The 21,632-nt window shown below is 35.2% G+C and overlaps 2 protein-coding genes across 2 annotated transcripts; both read left to right on the plus strand.

Annotated features, from left to right (window-relative positions):
* Positions 1-259: 259 nt before the first annotated feature.
* On the plus strand, positions 260-13,369 carry chrng (cholinergic receptor, nicotinic, gamma). Its single transcript, XM_067363292.1, has 12 exons — positions 260-345; positions 2,769-2,905; positions 2,991-3,035; positions 3,116-3,237; positions 3,322-3,477; positions 4,449-4,546; positions 6,431-6,631; positions 6,981-7,095; positions 8,133-8,247; positions 8,467-8,713; positions 12,889-13,022; positions 13,178-13,369. The coding sequence occupies exons 1-12, from the start codon at positions 282-284 to the stop codon at positions 13,367-13,369; spliced, it is 1,626 nt and encodes a 541-aa protein (XP_067219393.1). The 5' UTR covers positions 260-281.
* A 512-nt stretch (positions 13,370-13,881) lies between these two features.
* LOC137003624 (phospholipid scramblase family member 5) lies at positions 13,882-21,463 on the plus strand. Its single transcript, XM_067363830.1, has 8 exons — positions 13,882-14,007; positions 15,357-15,624; positions 16,992-17,066; positions 17,721-17,913; positions 18,726-18,837; positions 18,924-19,023; positions 20,228-20,286; positions 20,361-21,463. The coding sequence occupies exons 1-8, from the start codon at positions 14,005-14,007 to the stop codon at positions 20,385-20,387; spliced, it is 837 nt and encodes a 278-aa protein (XP_067219931.1). The 5' UTR covers positions 13,882-14,004; the 3' UTR covers positions 20,388-21,463.
* The last annotated feature ends 169 nt before the right edge of the window (positions 21,464-21,632 follow it).

A 21,632-nucleotide genomic window follows, 5' to 3' on the forward strand; every position in this document is an offset into this window, starting at 1 on the left:
AGATAGAGAGAATACAACTAGTTCCTGTGACCTCGCTTTGAGGTCTTTGATACATGTGTGTGTGTGTGCTAGTGCATGTGTGTATAGTAACAGCTGACAATGTGAGGAATTGCATGGGCACAGACTGTGGGCATTCTGAAAATAACAATGAGGATTCAAGTTTGGAACCACACCTATTTTTCCCGTAACTCCTCCTGTTCCTAAACAACTGTGTTCCCCTCACATACTGAACAGATGCTGGAGAACCTTTCTTCACTAATGCTTCTTTGAGGATATCAGACATGGATCAGAACTCCCCATCAAAATCTATCTGGATATGGTCCCTCCTATCTCTTTTCTTCTCAGGTAAGACGATGTGTTTTTCTGAGTTCATGGGTTTGTTCTAAAGCTTAATTTTAAAATCCAGCTACTGAGTGAACTAATCCAGATTGGACAATGCAGATGCAGATTGACACACACAAAAAAATGTGTTGTAGAAAGCAAATGGAAAAGTAATTAAATTCTGGCAGAGTAAATCCTTTATGGCATCAGTGGTCTCATATACATGATCATATTCTGCTATTATGTGTTAAGTGTTAAAGTTACTGAGTGTCAGCTTGTCAAACAGGGTGTTAAATAGGGTGTTAAATCTTTGTTGCTTTACACAAGCATTACATAAAACTTGTCATGTCTATAAATGTTAATCTACTATAAGAGATTGTTTAACGTTTAATTCTGAAGGTGTGATGTGTGCATATACACATAAGACTAAAGTTCAATAGGAAGACTGTTCTGAGAAAAAAAAAAAAAAAAACTCAAAACTTTGAACCCTAGGAATAAATAAGCCCTTTAATTACCCATTAATTTTGTATGAATATAAGCTGTTGGTGTAGATCTTCATATTTTTATTTCAAATTATTATGCACAAAATATATCTTTTTATCATTTACAATCTTGAAATTGTGCTTGCATTACCCTTTAAATACCACTTGCTTTTCATATTTTGTTACTTAATGCAAAGGCATTCAGGCATTATTAAGTGTGCCTTAAAGGGATTATGAGAGTATTGTATTTATGTGGATGTTTACATTTGATTCTGAATGAATTTGAGGCTGTGCTCTGTGGCTAACAGGCTAATGCTACACTGTTGGAGAGATTTATAAAGAATGAAGTTGTGTTTATGAATTATACAGACTGCAAGTGTTTAATAATGAAAATAACGAAGGCTCTTGTCTCCATGAATACAGTAAGAATCGATGGTAACTTTAACCACATTTAACAGTACATTAGCAATAGGGCTGCACGATTAATCGCATGCTATTCTCACGCGCATTTCGTCAGTAAAACCGGTTCCCTGATTACCGCTAAATCACCATCACCTGCTTTCAAATGAAGCGGCATTTAATAGACAGAGCCGTAGATCACTGAAAAGCCACGCAATATCGCGTTCATATCGCAGATGAATCGCCTTCGATAATGAACGCGATATTGCGTGGTTTGTCCGTGAACTACGGCTCCGTCTATTAAAAGGCGCTCCGTTTAAAAACAGGTGATGGCGATTTAGCGGTAATCAGGGAACCGGCTTTACTGACGAGACACGCATGACAATCTCATGCGATTAATCGTGCAGCCCTAATTAGCAACATGCTAACGAAACATTTAGAAAGACAATTTACAAATATAACTAAAAATATAATGTTATCATGGATCATGTCATCTGCCATTTTTCGCTATTGTCCTTGCTTGCTTACCTAGTCTGTTGATTCAGCTGTGCACATATCCAGACGTTAATACTGGCTGCCCTTGTGTAATGCCTTGAACATGAGCTGGCATATGCAAATATTGGGGTCATACATATTAATGATGTTATGTTGAGATTCGCCTGTTCTTCTGAGGTCTTTTAAACAAATGAGATTTATATAAGAAGAAGGAAACAATGGAGCTTGAGACTCAATGTATGTCATTTCCATGTACTGAACTCTTGTTATTTAACTATGCCAAGATAAATTCAATTTTTAATTCGAGGGCACCTTTAAACTTTCCCTTTAAATGTAAATAATAGCTGCATCTTTAGCACTTTAAGTTCAAATCACATGTTGTGCTTTATGCAATTATTAGCAATTTTACATTAAAGGTCGTGTTTAACTATAAAAAAACATTGACATCAGACCATTTTACTGTACTTCAGCTTGACTACAGAATGAAAACACAAGTTGTAGATATTAGTATTAATACAGTTCTGTCATGAAACTCTAGATGGCGCAGACTAATAGGTCCTTTAACTCAACCTGCTCGTAATCACATCGTTATCTATAGGGCACAGCTGATTGGTTTCATGCTGTATCAGTAACCAATGAACTTCCCCAGCTCCACCTGTATAGATCTGACACTGGTAATTCATGTATGCTTTTGTACAGCAGCAGCATGTCTACTTGCTCACAGCAACGTGTCGTGTCCCGTACTTGAATAAAAGCAGCTGCAGCAGCGTAGTAGATCTATTCCGCCAAGACCAAACATATCAACATTGTCATACCCATTACCATGCCAAACACTCTGAGAGTTGTCATGATTTGAAATTTTAGTTAGTACCTGACACAGGAACCTAGATTTATTTAGTTTATTCAACAAAACATACTTTTTTTGCAAATTACCTCAACTTTTGCTTAATTTAATTTAGTTAATTGAACAAGTTTTTGATTTTTTTTAGAAAGGTACAATTTTTTTTTTTCACAAATAATAAAATAATGGATTAGATTGACAGTATAATGCTGTACGTTTGTCTGTTTTAGATGTGGTCTGTAATCTGGAGGGATCTCTGCACAGAGATCTAATGGTAGGATACAACAAAAACATACGACCTATGGAGCACTACGGTGACATCACTGATGTGAAGATCAAGATGACCCTCACCAACCTCATTTCTCTGGTAAAGCTCTGTCTGTGTTTACACAAGGTAAATATATGTGTAAATATATGTGACACTATGGTTTATCATCTTTTTTCATGTTCAGAATGAGAAAGAGGAGACCCTCACCACTTGCGTTTGGATTGAGATGGTAAGTAAAATAGCATCTGTGTATTTGTCCAGTATATAGTGATTTCAGAGCAAAATCTCTTTCTTTCTCTCTCTGTCCAGCAATGGCGTGATTATCGACTCCGCTGGGCTAACAGGACAGGGTTTGAGGCCTATGAGAACATCACCCGCATGCGTCTTCCCTCTAAAGCCATCTGGCTGCCCGATGTGGGCCTGGAGAACAAGTGAGTGAACCTTTTCACAAATCTGAGTATTTTAGCCCATCCAATATGACACACCTTTTTTTTGTGTGTGTACTATGTGTAAAGTGTGGATGGGCGTTTTGAGGTGGCGCTTTACACTAACGCTCTGATAGATCCAGACGGTAGCGTGGTCTGGTTGCCCCCTGCCATCTACCGAAGCTCCTGTGGCATCAAAGTCAACTACTTCCCCTTCGACTGGCAGAACTGCAGCATGGTGTTCAGGTACGGCTGATCTGTCTGTCCGACAGTGGTGACTGGTGGAAATTTCTGTCAAATAGATTAATCGCAATTAATCGCACCTAACATAAAAATTTGTGTGTGTGTGCACTGTAAAAAAAATCCCAGTAAAATTTACGGTAAAAAACCGGCAGCTGTGGTTGCCAGAACTTTACCGTAAAAAATACAGTAGCAACGTAAAAAAAAAAATCTGTTAAATTTACGGTAAAATAACGTATTTCATTAACTGATATAATGTTAATTTACCAACCTAATGAAGTACTAATATCTGTTTTGTACCTTTATAATACACTGACAGTCACCAAACACAGTGGTGATGAGAGTCACATGATGAATCAAAGTTCATCACAAGCAGATTTTCCAAAAGCTGAGAAAGACAATACTAATATATAGAAGATGCACACAGTGTCATTCACACACACACACACACTAAACACCATCATGGTAACATGCATGAAATTTTAAAAATGCAATAAGCATTAATTTAACAACATTAGATGTAACATAAAACCCTAATGTACATTACTGATTAGAAAAAAATTAGAAAAACTAAGAAGAAACAGAGTTATTTCAACGAAAATATATCAAATGTGAAGTGTCATGCAGGGGATTGTGGGAATGTCAATTTACGTTTTTTCACTGTAAATGTTACAATTAATTGTTATTTTTCACTTCCAAAATGTGAATTTAACGGTATTTTACTGTAAAATTGCAGTAAATGTACCGTTAGATCTATTACAGTTATTCAACGTATATAGTACAGAAACTTTCTGTAAACCAATTGACAGTTTTTCACTGCAAAATCACGGTGCTATGTCACGGTGTGTATATTTACAAACTATTATATGTGGTTAATTGCAATTAATCGTGATTAATCGATTTGATAGCACTAGTGGAAATACATGAAAAAAGGATGAGTAGCTTTATGCTGGGTTTCACTCTGATTGCTTTGGCAGGTCTCAGACATACAATTCCAATGAAATTAAACTGATGCTGTCGGATGAGGATAACGTCACTATGGAATGGATTGAGATCGATCCAGAAGCTTTTACTGGTACTAAACCTCATGTAGGGCCTTATTTTTTCGTCAAGTCATTGCTCTTTCTGTAAAATTCAGTTGTTGGGTGTTAACTGTGGTTAACTGCTGTGGAAGTCAGTAATTTCCTGTAAGCCTCTTTAGTAAAATTAAAATTTATATTCCACTTCTGTCCATGTCAGAAAAATGCATCTGAATGCCAAAGCATTGCTAATTTGTTAAAGGGATGGTTCATTCAAAAATGAAAATTATCCCATGATTTACTCACCCTTAAGCCATCCTAGGTGTATATTACGATCTTCTTTCAGATAAACACAATCTGAGTTATATTAAAAAATATCCTGGTTCTTCCAAGCTTTAAAATGGTAGTGAATGGGGGATGAGATTTTGAAGCTCCCCACAAAAAATGCATCCATCCATGATAAAAGTAATTCATACGTCTCCAGGGGGTTAATAAAGTCCATCTGAAGCATAGTAATGGGTTTTTGTAAGAAAAAATATCCATATTTGAAACTTTATAAACTATAATAACTGGCTTCCAGCAACAGCTGTACACGAGTCTAGTTCCATCGAAGGAGCATGACGTATTGACGGACACCAGAAGCACAGAGGATAGAGCAAAACAAAACAAAACAAAACACCAGTCACATATTAGCAGTCTAAAACAAGAATTAAAAGAAATGTCTGAGGATTTCGATATAAGAGAAGAGGAGCTTGAATTTGTTGCCCAGCCCATTTTGCTTGAACCATGAGAGGTGTCTACTCTTACCTAAGCTTATGCTACTCCTACATCCTATGTCATACGTAAGGTCAGAGGTCACTTTTCCGCCGGAATTAGACTTGTATACGGCTGTTGCTGGAAGCCAGATATTATAGTTTATAAAGTTTTAAATATGGATATTTTTCTTACAAAAACCCATTGCTTTACTTCATAGGGCCTTTATTAACCCCCTGGAGCTGTATGGATTATTTTATGATGGATGCACTTTTTCAGGCTTCAAAATCTTGAGCCCTATTGACAACTATTATAAAGCTTGGAAGAGCCAGGATATAACTGTGATTCTGTTCGTCTGAAAGAAGTCATATTCACCTAGGATGGCTTGAGGGTGAGTAAATTATGGGATCATTTTCATTTTTGGTTGAAGAATCCCTTTGTGTGGTCACAATAGAAAAAAAAATGTACTGAAATTTCACTTTATTTCACAGTGACTTATATATATATATGTATACTGAGCCTTTTCCCTGGCCACAATTTTGATGTTGGTAAATTACATTTTATATGATTAAAGTTGACTGTGTTATACTTAAATTACTTTATTTTGAGTCATTTTAATTGATTTAGAAGATTTAAAACACTTTCAAACTTTTAAATGCAGATTGATCACCCAAATCAAGACTACATTGTATATCAGCTGGTATGTACAGGTGGGCAAGAGGTGGACAATATGAGCATGGGCTAATATGAGAAATTGTATAAGTTATTTGTGTTAGGCTATATAAAAGAACAAAGAAGCAAGTTACAAAAACAATAGTAAATTAAAAATAATCTTTTTTCAGATTATTTAACATTAGATAAATGCGGGTTGGCGGGTGTTAATGTCAAGCCCTGAAAGTGAAATTTCAGCAAATTTTTTTATTTTAAAATTTTTATTTTTATTTTCATTTTATATTATATATATATATATATATATATATATATATATATATATATATATATATATATATATATATATTTAATTTTTCCATATATTTAAATATATGGAAAAGCTGGCAGTTTTGTAAGTTGATTCAGAGTTAATTACAAGTAGGAATCGTTATAGTAATGTTTGCCTTAGCAAACTATAATTAGTATTATCATTATGCTCATTAACATGAATTGTGCCCTGTGCCCTGATTGGCCAGAGAATGGGGAATGGATTATTAAGCACCGTCCTGCTAAGAAGATAGTGAATAAGCGATACAGCCCAGATGAGTTGGAGCACCAGGAGATCATCTTCTTCCTCATAATCCAGAGGAAACCCCTGTTCTACGTCATCAATATTATCGTGCCCTGTGTCCTCTTCTCATCTCTTGGGCTACTCGTCTACTTCCTGCCGGCCAAAGGTCAGACTCCATAGCGAATGCTACAGATGTCATGGTCGAAATCCAACAGTTACAAAAGAAATTAACTAAACATGAAGTGGTTCTAGTGATGTCATGCAGGGCCATTGATCAGGATGGAGAAACCTGTGAATAAATGTTTTCATCCATTTGATGATAAACATTAATTCATTTGCATTTTGATAATCAAACTGAAGTGAATTAGTAACTTTTACAGTAAGAGATCTATTTAATCAAATGATGAGACATTTAGTTATGAAATGAATCCCTCATTCTCTACGACTGTTCACAATTGACTGACTGGGTTATGATCAGTGTGTTTATTGATGATTCAATTATTTGTTTTTATCAGCTGGAGGACAGAAATGCACAATGACCATTGCAATCCTCCTCGGTCAGACTGTCTTCCTGTTCCTTATCGCCAAGAAAGTGCCAGAAACCTCCCAGGCTGTTCCTCTCATTGGAAAGTGAGTCTGTGCTTTTATTCACTCATCACACCTTTTCAGCAGTTTTAGGTAAACTTGTATTCTTTGTATGTAATAAAAGATAACACATACAGTATTTTTCAAAAGTTTGGGGTCAGTAAGATTCCTTTTAAAGAAATGAATACATTTATTTAGCCAGGGTGAATTAAGTTTATCAAAAGTGTCATTTACATTGTGACAAAAGTTTTCTATTTCAAATAAATGCTGTTCTTTTGAAATTCCTGTTTTTTAAAGAATCCTGAAAAATAGTATATTAGGCAGCACAAGTGTTTTCAACATTAAAATCAGAAGAAATTTCTCTTGAATATCAAATCATCATAGAATGATTTCTGAAGGATCATGTGGCACTGACGACTGGAGTAATGATGCTAAAAATTCAGCTTTGCCATCAAAGCAATGAATTGCATTTCAAAATATATATAAAAACTGAAATGAATAAGCCTTAGGCTGAAGGAAATGCAAATTCACGCCTGTACAATAGAGGGCGCATTTCAAACAAACAAGCCTTTCAGCTGCCACCATTCTGGAATACAGAAGAACAGGATGCAGGAGAAGTAAATGAGTAAATGTACGCTCACATTTAGTCTAGAACTAGTCTAGAATAACCATCATGTTACACAGCACACACAACACCTCTACACTTACTCCCGATTTCTCTCAACACAGGAACAGGAGAGCTGTCAGTCAATAAACTGGAAAAGTAACTCAGATATTTTGTTGTAAATTTAAAAGTAATGTGTTACTTTACTAGTTACTTAAAAAAAGTAATCTGATTACGTAACTCACTTTACTTGAAATGCGTTACCCACAACACGGGTAGAAAGTTTGCTCATATTTCAAACCAGCCAATCAGATTAGAGCTTGGCAGTTTGAGAAAGTGCTTGCCATTTTTTAGTGAACAGATTGTGGGAGATCTGTGGATGTGCTATGTCTGTGTGTTTGTGGTCTATAGGAAAGGTTAGCATAAGAGCTAATTCAGGTAGTGAAATCCCCTTGAGAAACATGTGTTTTTTTGGCAGGTATCTGATGTTTGTGATGTCCATGACCACAATAACTGTAATGAACTGTGTGGTTGTGTTGAACGTCTCTCTGCGAACTCCAAACACCCACCCCATGAGCAACACAATCAGAAAGGTACAGCAGAACTGTCTAACCTCTTTGTGCTTTTTGTCCAATCCATAAGGAAAGAATGAGTAAGTAAGTTATTATTATACATGGAGCTGGGAACGTGAAGGTCTTGGATTTGATTCCCAGGAAATGTACTGTGTGTATCTTGAAGCATAAATTTGCCAAATGCATACATGTAGTGCTAAGGTATATAATCACTTTCACCTCCATTTTGGGGTGACTCAGGTCTTGCTGAACATCCTTCCCCGTCTACTGAGGATGACAATGCAGCGCTGGACACCTAAGCAGGAGGAAGGGGATTTTAAAATGTTTGCCCTGGGTAACGGCACCCCGCTTCGCCGCAGGAGACGCAGCTCTTTGGGGTTAATAGCAAAGGCTGATGAATACATGTTCAGAACAGCACGCTCTGAGCTGATGTTCAGTCGACTGAAGGAGAGGAAGGGGCTGCTCAAGAATACTTTGGAGAAAATACGTGAGTAAACAGTTATGTACAAACTTTATACATTACCATTTAAAAGTTTGTGGTTAGTAAGATTACCTCCTCTTTTTTTAAAGACATTTATGCTTTTATTCTGTAATGATTCATAAAATTGATTAAAAGTTACAGTAAAGACAAGGTTATACAAAAGATTTTGATTTTAAATAAATGCTGTTCTTTTGAACATTCTATTCATCAAAGAATCTTGAATTTATCGTAGTTTCCACAAAAATATTAAGCAGCACAGCTGATAATTTCAACATTGATATTAATAACAAGTGTTTCTTGAGCAGCAAATCATCATATTAGAATGATTTCTGAAGAGTTATGTGACACTAAAGACTGGAGTAATGATGCTGAAAATTCAGCTTTGCATCACAGGAATGAATTACATTTTAAAATATATTAAAAAAGAAAACATTTATTTTAAATTGTACTAATATTTTACAATATTTAATTAAAAAAATTTTTTACTGTTGTGTTGACCAAATAAATGAAGCCTTAGCATAAGATACTTTTTTCAAAAACATTTTAATTTAATATTAATATAAATATTTTTAAAATAATTACTGTATTCTATGGAAGCCCATAGAAAAAACGCCACAAAAAAAAAGCCACTAAAAAAAAAAGATGAATTGCGACTTTTTATCTCAGAATTCTGACTTTTTAACTCGCAATTGCGTGTTTATATCTCACAATTGCGAGTTATAAAGTCACAATTCTGAGATATAAAGTCGCAATTGTGAGTTATAAATTAAAAAATCTGAGATATGAGGTCGCAATTGCGTGATATAAAGTCAGAATTCTGAGATATAAAGTCACAACTGCCTGATAAAAAGTCAGAATTCTGAGATAAAAAAGTCGCAATTGCGTGATAAAAAGTCACAATTCTGAGATATAAAGTCGCAATTGCGAGTTATAAATTAAAAAATCTGAGATATAAGGTCGCAATTGCGTGATATAAAGTCAGAATTCTGAGATATAAAGTCGCAATTGCGTGATATAAAGTCAGAATTCTGAGATATAAAGTCGCAATTGCGTGATATAAAGTCAGAATTCTGATATGTAAAGTCGCAATTGCGAGTTATAAAGTCAGAATTCTGAGATAAAAAAGTCGCAATTGCGTGATAAAAAGTCACAATTCTGAGATATAAAGTCACAATTGCGAGTTATAAATTAAAAAATCTGAGATATAAGGTCGCAATTGCGTGATATAAAGTCAGAATTCTGATATGTAAAGTCGCAATTGCGTGATATAAAGTCAGAATTCTGAGATATAAAGTCGCAATTGCGTGATAAAAAGTCAGAATTCTGAGATAAAAAAGTCGCAATTGCCTGATAAAAAGTCAGAATTCTTAGATTAAAAAGTAGCAATTGCGTGATAAAAAGTCACAATTCTGAGATATAAAGTCACAATTGCGAGTTATAAATTAAAAAATCTGAGATATAAGGTCGCAATTGCGTGATATAAAGTCAGAATTCTGATATGTAAAGTCGCAATTGCGAGAAATAAAGTCAGAATTCTGACTTTATATCATGCAATTGCGACTTTATATCTCGCAATTCTGACTTTATATCACGCAATTGCGACTTTATATCTCGCAATTGCGACTTTATATCTCGCAATTCTGACTTTATATCACGCAATTGCGACTTTATATCTCGCAGTTCTGATTTTATATCACGCAATTGCGACTATATCTCAGAATTCTGACTTTATAACTTTTTGTGGAGTTTTTTTTTTTTTTTTTAGCCACTAAAAAGGCCACTAAAAAAAAAAAAAGTGAATTGCGACTTTTTATCTCAGAATTCTGACTTTTTAACTCGCAATTGCGTGTTTATATCTCACAATTGCGAGTTATAAAGTCACAATTCTGAGATATAAAGTCGCAATTGTGAGTTATAAATTAAAAAATCTGAGATATAAGGTCGCAATTGCGTGATATAAAGTCAGAATTCTGAGATATAAAGTCGCAACTGCGAGTTATAAAGTTAGAATTCTGAGATATAATGTCGCAATTGCGTGATAAAAAGTCAGAATTCTGAGATAAAAAAGTCGCAATTGCCTGATAAAAAGTCAGAATTCTGAGATATAAAGTCGCAATTGTGAGTTATAAATTAAAAAATCTGAGATATAAGGTCGCAATTGCGTGATATAAAGTCAGAATTCTGAGATAGAATACTGACTTTATAACTCGCAGTTGCGACTTTATATCTCAGAATTGTGACTTTATATCATGCAATTGCGACTATATCTCAGAATTCTGACTTTATAACTCGCAATTGTGAGATAAAAACATGCAATTGCCTGATAAAAAGTCAGAATTCTGAGATAAAAAAGTCGCAATTGCCTGATAAAAAGTCACAATTCTGAGATATAAAGTCGCAATTGCGAGTTATAAATTAAAAAATCTGAGATATAATGTCGCAATTGCGTGATATAAAGTCAGAATTCTGAGATATAAAGTCGCAACTGCGAGTTATAAAGTCAGAATTCTGAGATATAAAGTCGCAATTGCGTGATAAAAAGTCACAATTCTGAGATATAAAGTCGCAATTGCGAGTTATAAATTAAAAAATCTGAGATATAATGTCGCAATTGCGTGATATAAAGTCAGAATTCTGAGATATAAAGTCGCAACTGCGAGTTATAAATTAAAAAATCTGAGATATAAGGTCGCAATTGCGTGATATAAAGTCAGAATTCTGAGATATAAAGTCGCAATTGCGAGAAATAAAGTCAGAATTCTGAGATATAAAGTCGCAACTGCGAGTTATAAAGTCAGAATTCTGAGATATAAAGTCGCAATTGCGTGATAAAAAGTCAGAATTCTGAGATAAAAAAGTCGCAATTGCCTGATAAAAAGTCAGAATTCTGAGATAAAAAAGTCGCAATTGCGTGATAAAAAGTCACAATTCTGAGATATAAAGTCGCAATTGCGAGTTATAAATTAAAAAATCTGAGATATAAGGTCGCAATTGCGTGATATAAAGTCAGAATTCTGAGATATAAAGTCACAATTGCGAGAAATAAAGTCAGAATTCTGACTTTATATCATGCAATTGCGACTTTATATCTCGCAATTCTGACTTTATATCACGCAATTGCGACTTTATATCTCGCAGTTCTGATTTTATATCACGCAATTGCGACTATATCTCAGAATTCTGACTTTATAACTTTTTGTGGAGTTTTTTTTTTTTTTTTTTTTTTTAGTGGCGGAAACGGGCTTCCATAGTATTCAACAAGGTTAGTATCATTGACGAATTGAAAGTATTAAAACATTGTTAAATAAAATAAAATAAAATAAAATAAAATTAGAAATGTTCTCTCTTAAAAAATGCTGGGTTAAAAACAACCCAAGTTGGGTTGAAAATGGACAAACCCAGCGATTGGGTTGTTTTAACTGTTGGGTTAAATGTTTGCCCAACCTGCTGGGTAGTTTTATTTAACTCAACTATTGTTTGAAAATGACTATATGGCTGACTTAAAATGAATCTAAAATTAAATTAAAATGTTCATTTATTAAACATATTAATAAATGTTAATTTTCAAGATATTTTGGGTTCATTTTAAGTAAGCAATACTGTAATTTTTAAACAATAGTTGAGTTAAGTAAAACTACCCAGCAGGTTGGGCAAACATTTAACCCAACTGCTGGGTTAAAACAACCAAATCGCTGGGTTTGTCCATTTTCAACCCAACTTGGGTTGTTTTTAACCCAGCATTTTTTAAAGTGTTGCCTTGGCAATAAACTGAAAAAAGTTTAACTTGAAGCACTAAAGTTATTAAATGGAAATAATAATAATAATAATAAAAACATAAACTGAAATAAAAATAAATTAAACCTGAAGAGAAATATTAAAAAAGCAGATATACTAAACAAAATTAAAATGAACTAAAAATTAAAGCTAATTCAAAATATTAACAACTGTAATGAAACTAAACTAAAATAACACTGGTATTTAATAGTATATCAATAAATATAATAAATAATATATAAAAAAATAATACTAAATAATGTTGAACATTTTAAATAATTATATATTATTAAATAAAATGTTTCCTATTAAATACAACTACAAATACAAATACAATAACATTTTCTGCTGTTTTTTACCCCAAATGGTTGCAGGCATTAATTTGCTGTTTTGTGGTTTGACCTCAGAAAATGGTCTAGGAGGAAACACAACACAGGATCTGGAATCCAGTTTGGCTTCGGCTTCATTAGAAGTGCAGCAGTGCGTGTCTTCCTGTAAACACATTGCAGAAACTGCCAAGCATCGAAATGACTTTCAAAGTGTGAGTCGCTGTTCCAGAATTCTTTAAACATGAGGCTGAATGTGTCTTTCATTTACAAAATAAACGTCAGTTTGTTTGTGTTAGGGTTTAACTTTACAGTCCCAGAAAAACTTGTTGACGTCTGCATTCCCGACATCCTTTTTCTCGCTCTGCAGGAAAATGAAGAATGGTTTCTGGTTGCCAGGGTGATTGACAGGATGTGCTTCATCGTCATGGCGCTGCTGTTTATACTGGGCACCATCGGAATCTTCCTCATGGGACATTTTAACCAGGCGCCGTCCCAGCCCTTCCCTGGAGACCCCAAAAAATACCTGCCTGAAATCTCACCTGGAGACATCACAGGCTGAACACAAGTCTCAGAGAAAACGCAGCTTTGAAAAGCTGGAGGACTTTGTTGAAGATACTCTGGAGATAAAAAGCCAACAGTTTTGCTGTACTGTGGCAAAGGAACTCTCAGTTGTGCTGTGGGCCTACTGAAAGTGATTCAAGGTCTCCAGAGAAGAGAGTTGGTTGGATCTAAAGCCATCTGAGACATAAAATGACTTTGATCAGTTGTTCATAATTATGAATGTGATTTTATTTGCTTGTCATCACTTGTCAGTCAGCTTTAATACTGTGTAGTGATTCAACAGTTGATTTTCTGAAAATAAAATAAAAAAGATAACATTTTCTTAGAGCTAAAGGATGATATTCTGCATGGAATCATGTGAATTGGTTCAGTTTATGTAATATCACTCCACCACCCCCCACTAACTTGAGGAGGATCTTAATTACATGGCTGACTGCTACTTTTCTGTCTGACAAAGACCAGATCCGGGAAGGAGAGAGTGGGGCAGAAGGGGGGTGTGTGGTGTAGGACTAGCTTCTGAACTACTAACACACAGTATTTGAAGCTTGTCTGGAAGCTGTTTCTCAGTAAAGGAAGCCCTCATTTCATCAATACTGCACCTGCCCAACAGCCCCTAAAACCTCAGAACCTGAAATGGTAAGAATTCATCTCTCTCTCATCTCTGTTCTATCGGTATTGGTTAATGTCTTGAGGGGATAGTTCACAAATTTCATCATTTACTCACCCTCAAGTTGTTCTAAACCTGTATGAATTTCTTTCTTCTGATGAACACATAAGATATTTCAGAGAATATGGGTAGCCAAAGAGGTGATGGACCCCATTGACTTCCATAGTGTGGAAATAAATACTATGGAAGTCAATGGGTCCCATCAACCGTTTGTTAACTGACATTCTTCAAAATATCATCTTTTGTGTTCAGCAGAAGAAAGATATTCATACAGGTGTGGAACAACTTGGGGGTGAGTAAATGATGACAGAATTTTAATTTTTAGGTGAACTATCCCTTTAATGACAAATGTCTTTGCATAGTTACACAACAAATGCCCTATTATGGCTTAATCACAAACTTTTATATTGAAAGGAAAATAAATGGAATCTTCAAGGATTGTCTGGAAAGATGTAAATCTAGAAATACAGAGGTGAATGAAACAAAAAGACTCACGATTGAATATTATTTCATTTATTCATTATTTCGTGTTTCCTAAAAAGCTGTTTGCAAAGAAAGAGAGAGAGAGAGAGAAAATACATTTGACCTTATTTATTTTCTGGTCTTTTAGTGTATAAAATCAGTCAACTCAGTCAACTTAAGTGTATAAAAGGAGTCAGCTTAGCTAATATTAATATTAAAATAAATAATTTGATGTTTAATATTTAATAAGTAATGTTATTAAATAATGTTAAAAAAAATTTTTGGATCTATTTTACGTAATACTAATAAAAAATATTAAATAAAATGTTTCCTCTCAAAATACATTTAAATAACATTTTTTATTGTTATTTTTATTATTTATTTTTTAATTTCCCCCCTTTTCTTAAATTTGTTGCTATTTTTTATAGGTTTTTTTTTATAGTTTATTGTTTGCAAGTATTATGAAACAATCTTGGTTATGAAATGCTTACTGCACAGAAAAAAATATCTTAAAAACAACTAGAGTTTTACCTAGTTGGTACTGAAATTTCAAAGGGTTCTCTGACAGCAACATAGTGTCGACCCAGATCTGGCCCACATCATAGCGGACCAGATCTGGGCCACACTATGTTGCTACCTGGGTTAGTTCACCCAAAAGATCGCGAAAGTGAAAGTGCCCTTTGTGGTCGCATTGTGGTGCCCCTGCATCCCCCCCCACACATGAAATGCATCGTATTATAAAAAATAAAATGGGTCCTAAATGGCAATTCTCACAGATTTTCAGTGACATTTGAGTAATATTTTTAAATTTCAAATGCAATGTTTCTACCTCCCGCATTCTCTCTCCCTTGATCAGGCCTTCCCATCTGTGACCGCTCAGCCTCTTCCCTTTGGTCTGGAAAGGGAGAGACATATTGACATGCTCTTCAGAGCTTTCCACAGGCAGATTAGACCTACTTCAGACAGCCAGGACCTCACACCTGTGCTCCAGCCTACAGGCAGGAGAGGAGAGGACGAGGAACCTGGAGGGAAAGAGATGGACAGTGAGGGTAAAAAACTGGGAAAACTGTCTGTTCTGAGAACAGTCACAAGACTCCACATTAATGCCAGACCAGAACTACGAGGTGAATAAAACATCCATAAAAATCAATAAAAAACTTTTTAATTAAAAAATAATACCTTTAAAAGGTAACATTTAACAAAAAATGTGAGATTTTAAGGTTCCTGTATTATCTCTTTAAACAGAAAATGATTCAAAAGCTTCTTATTACCCCTTTCGATCGTGAGTTTAAAATATTCTAACTGTCCCCCCAGATTGAGTTTTTTTAAGGCGACCGTTATTTTATTACGTTTGCCTTTAATGTTTCCATGGCGACGCGTCTTGCGTGTCACGAGCGCTGAACGCAGCAACAATAACACTGTATGACAGATGGATCGCTATTATTTAGTTTTTCCTTTTATATTTGAAATATTCGCAAAATTGCTTACCATGTCATCAACTATATGATATTCCGATTCTCAAATATGTGTAAATGAGTGTGCTTTGTCGTTTTTAAACCTTTATAAATGATCTTTATCTTGATCTATAATGCGAGATGGGCGCCGCCATCTTTGCGCTGCAGTTCACAGAGTCCTGTCAGTCGGATTTACAGCAGGTGAATTCATCATTTTCTCCCGAAATATATGCAAGTAAGTGGCTGGTGAACTGGAAGAATAAAAGAGTAAACTTTATAGTTACTTAGGTCCATTATGTGCGTCTGATATGAATAAATGTCGGCAAATTATATTTGTTATTGCTGCTTCCACTGATGTCTGACATCAGTGTGTATTTTATAAAACTCTTAATGTATTGTTTTAATGGTGCTTATGGATATTTAAATGTCTGAAACCTTAAAAGAAACATTATGTGGCTGAAAACGCTGCATAGCTGTGATATATGACAAGAGCTGCGCGCGTCCGTCTCGCAGCCAGAGCGCGAAAGCACAGTTTGAATCTGGCAGTTATGTGACGTCGCTGAACGTTCGAAATCCCATATGTGGTAACGTACCGTACGCCCAGGGGCACAGAAATAAAAATCCCATATGTGGGACCGTACCGCTCAAAGGGTTAATTTTAATGAGACATGATCAACATATTATAATATTAAAATATAATATTATATACTAAAAGTGATGTCCGTAGCTGTAGTTGGCCTTTTTTTGCCAAATAATTTTGTCAGATAAATACCTTAGCTAAGTTTAGTGTTTTGTTTTTCCTTCATATTTAAAATACTGAAAAAATATAAAATATTTCTCTTGTATTTTGATCATTTAACTGAGCATGTAGGGTCAAAAAACCAACATCCCCTCTGTACATTACGTTTTGTCACTAATGTATTTTTATTGGGTGATGTGGAATAGCATGGACATGGTTTGAGTATTCACAGTATACAATTTCCTGTGTAAATATAAAAAGGTTTAATGGAGGTTTATATATTTATGTAATATCTCAGGTCCACAGTGCGTCGCCCGAAGAACATACAGCATCTCCACAGAAACCAGTGATCAGCTCTTTGTGGCTGTGGAAGGTAAATATTAGTATAATTAACTCCTCCTTACTGAAAGCCTCTGCTCTGATTGGTCAGATGGCCCAGTCTGTTGTGATTGATCTACCGCTTACAGCGTATGTCGGAAACGAAACGCTCATTACCATATCTGAATTTCAGCTCCAGAGGCTTCCTCAACACTTGACACACACGGTGATGTGAACAATAACAATAGCGCCAGTTTTACCAAATCATTTTGAGTCCTCATTCTTTGGAAGTCATTGCAAAGTGGATTTGCAGTAGAAAGCATCTTCTTGATATGTCAACAGCATGAACCAATCTCTTCCAGGCCTCAGCTCCAACTACAATGTTTGAGGATCAAAGTAGGCGTTGTTTGTAGGGAGCCAATGAAGACCATAGGCTGGCATTATGCAAAACCTATGTAGGTTCAAGCAGGAAGTAAGACCGGAATTACTAGCCACTCACTTCAGGCAGAAGCAGTTTTTCTTTTAGGAAACAATAACTTCATTTATTATACACTACATAAAAGGCTGTGTCCGAAAAACATAATAGAGGCAATTTAAGATGATTTTACTCTTATTTACAGTGTCCAAGCCACATGTAGACTGATATACACCTGATATACAACTGATATACACCACAAAAACTCTTCTTGTGTTTCCCCATCTCTGTTAGAGAGCTCATGCATGTGTATGCAATGCTGTGGTCCAGCTCGATCCTGTTCACTACAAGGCTTTGATAAGGACGCAGAATGTGTCTTCCTGTTTGAGAGGCCCCTGAGAGCGGAGATGTGCTGGCTCGGCTGCTGCCTGATGGAAATAAGTGCTTATACACCAGAGAGAGAGTTTATTGGGACAGTTCACCAAAGGTACTCATCAACAGCAAACCAGATCTTTGTCCCATGTAGTTGATGAGAAGCTAATAATTAATTAATTAAATTAATTTTTGTCTTCATTTTTATACACTAATTAGAGTAAAAAATAATATACTTATAACAGTATACTTTATTATTAGTATTATTAACACACAGATGTGCTGTTAAATTATTGAAATATTCAAATTTAAGGGGGTACTTCAAAGAATATATTTTGTGTCAAAGGGGTTCAGCTGGGGAAAAAAAGTTAGGAATCCACTTTTAGACAGGAAAAAGCCATCTGATCGACATGATAAGCATTTAACTGCAGTTTATACAGGATATACAGATATGAACATCCCAGTGTTTGATAACAATATTGCAGTGCTGCTTGTCCAATTAAATTAGTCGACCGGATCGAACTGTTGTGTAACGGATGAGGTAAACTTCTGTAAATCTATTATGCAGACAAAGCCATCCACATCATGTTTCATCTTGATGCCAACTATTCTGCAGGGTCAGATAAGGTCACCATTGTGTATCTACTGTGTCAGAGAAAAAGCCCTCCAGTAACCTCTCTCAGACTGAATAGGGAGAGATGTGCTAAACTTTGTAGTGCAAAACCATCAACATGACCTCCTTCTGAGGACAGCCATGAACAAAGACCATGCCATGTTTGTTTGACTAGATCCTTTCAGCATTAGGTTATATCAGGCTATAATATCACACAAATGAACATTCACTAGGCCAACAGTCTAGAGAAAACTCTCTTCTACAGCAAAATCCACTGCATTAAGAGTGTGTATAAGCTCTGAGGTGTTTGTCAGGTGGAGTATGTTCACACCGTATTTTGAGGTCTGTGACTCTGAGGGCGTCTCGGCCGTGAGGATCCAGGGCTCCTGCTGCAACACACGATGTCTTTCTGAACAAGAACTGCAGGTCAGAAACCGCCCAGAAGTCTATCTGTAATGCACACCATTTACATACCCTTCCCATACTCTTTTCTCATTTATTGTGGGCATCAGGTGGTTTCCAATATTGGTGAGAGTGTTGGGCGCATATGGAAGAGGTGGCCTGGATATAATGAGGAATGTAACATGGATCATGAGTATTTTGGACTGGATGGTAAGATTAATATCCACATTCATATCATGTGGTCTACTTCATTCTTTTTTTTTTTTTTCCTTTTTTTAACATTTAAAAATTATTTCATCACTCATTATGTTATCAACATGACAATTAATGACCTAGAAATAGAGCAGAATCTTAAATATTTCCTTATATATCATCACGTTTCTGTATTCATTTCCGTTCAAGAGTTTGGGGTTTGTAAGAATTTTAATGCTTTTGAAAGAAGTCTCTTGTGCATATTTTTTTTTATCATATAATACAGTAAAAACAGCAATATTGTGAAATATTATCATTGTTGAAAACAGTTGTGCTGTTTAATATTCAAACATTCTTTTACTATAAGTAACATTGCAACTACATGTCAACTTATTCTACTAACCCAACAATCTCCTAATAGTACGAGAGTTGCGTGTAGTTACAAATTAATAAGAATTAGTTGACATCTATCTATCAGCTAACTGTATAGTTTTAGACCAGAGGTGCGTCCCAATTCGTGTACTTATGCACTATTCTATGACGTTTTTAAGTATAAATAGTGTGAGTATTGCGTTCACACTGAAAATTCCAAAAAGAAAAAGTACACTTTAAATACCCGGATGATGCACTAAATTAACGGAAAAAACGAAGTGTGGAATGTTGGACACTTCGTGCACTCAACTGTCGCAGCTTTAATTACGTAGTGGGGGGAAGGGAGGATCGTACTCCGCTGTTAAATGACAAAATAACCTTGTACAATTCACGCACTACATGGATGAGTGCATAGTGCACAAGTACATAGTGTATAAGTGCAGAGTGTATAGTGCGTCAACTCAGCAGTCTTGCTAACCATCTAGCTAGCCAGCTAACTGTATAGTTTTACTAATATTAGACCAGCAGTCTTGCTAACCATCTAGCTAGCCATCTAGCTACATAGTTTTACTAATATTAGACCAGTATTCTAGCTAGCCAGCTAGCTGTATAGTTTTACTAATATTAGACGAACATTCTTGCTAGCTGTATAATTTTACAAATATTAGACCAGCATTCTTACTCTGAGAAGCACGTATAGGCCTACCATCCAGATACATAGACTAGACTAATTACTGGATTGTTTGTGGATTCTTTTACAACTACAATTTATTTTTGATAATAGTGTGACTATTTCAAATTCAGCAGCTACAGCTTCAGTAGTGACTAAGAACATCTCTTTCTCTCTCAGTACCCCAAGGGATGAATTTGAACACCAAAGTGCTGTTACTAGCTGCTACCTTCCTGCTGGTAAGCTAACCACACAGATGCTGGTATTTTATTAATATGTAACAGCTTTATTGTTTATCTTTTTCTGTTTGCAGAATCATATGTTCTTTGAGATGAGCTAAGAGGAAATGGTAAAGTTTCTGTTACATAAAAGACATCTTTCTTCACCTCTGAAGTGAAGTGTGAACCCAGCAAATAGGTGACTCATACCAAGATGGAGCACTGCATTGTTTCTATGAAAACTGCAAGAAACATACAGTAGAACTCTCTAAAGCTCTGAACTGTACAGTGTAGTACACATCAGGAATCCCTATACAGAGCCTCTCTGCAAACTAAACACACTAAAGTAGGATTTAAAGGTTGAGTATTAATTTCCACAGAACATATTTACCCTATATAGCCTATACTATCATATTTAATATGCACATTTCTAAGGCCTCTAAATTATCAACGTGATGAAAACTTTGCTGAAAAACCTGTTGTAGCCTACGTCGTCTGCTAATTCACACTTTTTTAGAAAGTAAAAGGCCTTTTAGTGTAATTGTAAAAATGTTCCTCTTCGGGTTGTAGTATTTTTTTGATCTGAAATCTTTATTGATTTTAAAAAAGTAAATATAAGAATAACTTTTATATTGTTAGTGATATTTCGAGATGAACACTAACTGGACTGAAGCAACGTTTTTAGAAAAATCCTATGTATATCAAATGTGATGCACCAGGCTTTTAAGGAATGCTTATTTGTATATCTTATTATCATTGTATTGCATTGCATTATGTTTTGCCACTACAATAAAATCTAGAGCTTTGATAATTAAACAAAGCATTTAAATAACATCTCACTAAGACACTATATTATTGACAGATATAAAGTGACAACTGATATTTATATGTATATTATGTAAGTAGTTGTTATATGATAGCAACCTGAATCGTAACAAAGCACTGTTCGCCAGAGGAGAACTGCCCCCCCGACTAAGCCTGGTTTCTCCCAAGGTTTTTTTTTTCTCTCCATTTTAACACCTATTTGCCACCTGTTTGCTACCTGATGTCACCTGTTGGAGTTTGGGTTCCTTGCCGCTGTCGGCTTTGGCTTGCTTAGTTGGGGACACTTGACATTTGACTTGACACTTGACATTTATTCAACAGTGCTTTGATCTGCCTGCATTGACATTATTCTTTAAGCGCTGCTGTGCAGCCAAAATTATATACCAGCGATCAATGTAAACCTGCTTTGACACAATCTGCATTGTAAAAAGCGCTATATAAATAAAGGTGACTTGACTTAATAAAATCTCATTAATTTACAAGCTGTCAGAATGTAATCTTAGGTTAAAATATATAAAAAAAAAAAACTTAATATTTTAATA

Source organism: Chanodichthys erythropterus, chromosome 16, assembly GCF_024489055.1.
Source record: "Chanodichthys erythropterus isolate Z2021 chromosome 16, ASM2448905v1, whole genome shotgun sequence".
NCBI lineage: Eukaryota > Metazoa > Chordata > Actinopteri > Cypriniformes > Xenocyprididae > Chanodichthys > Chanodichthys erythropterus.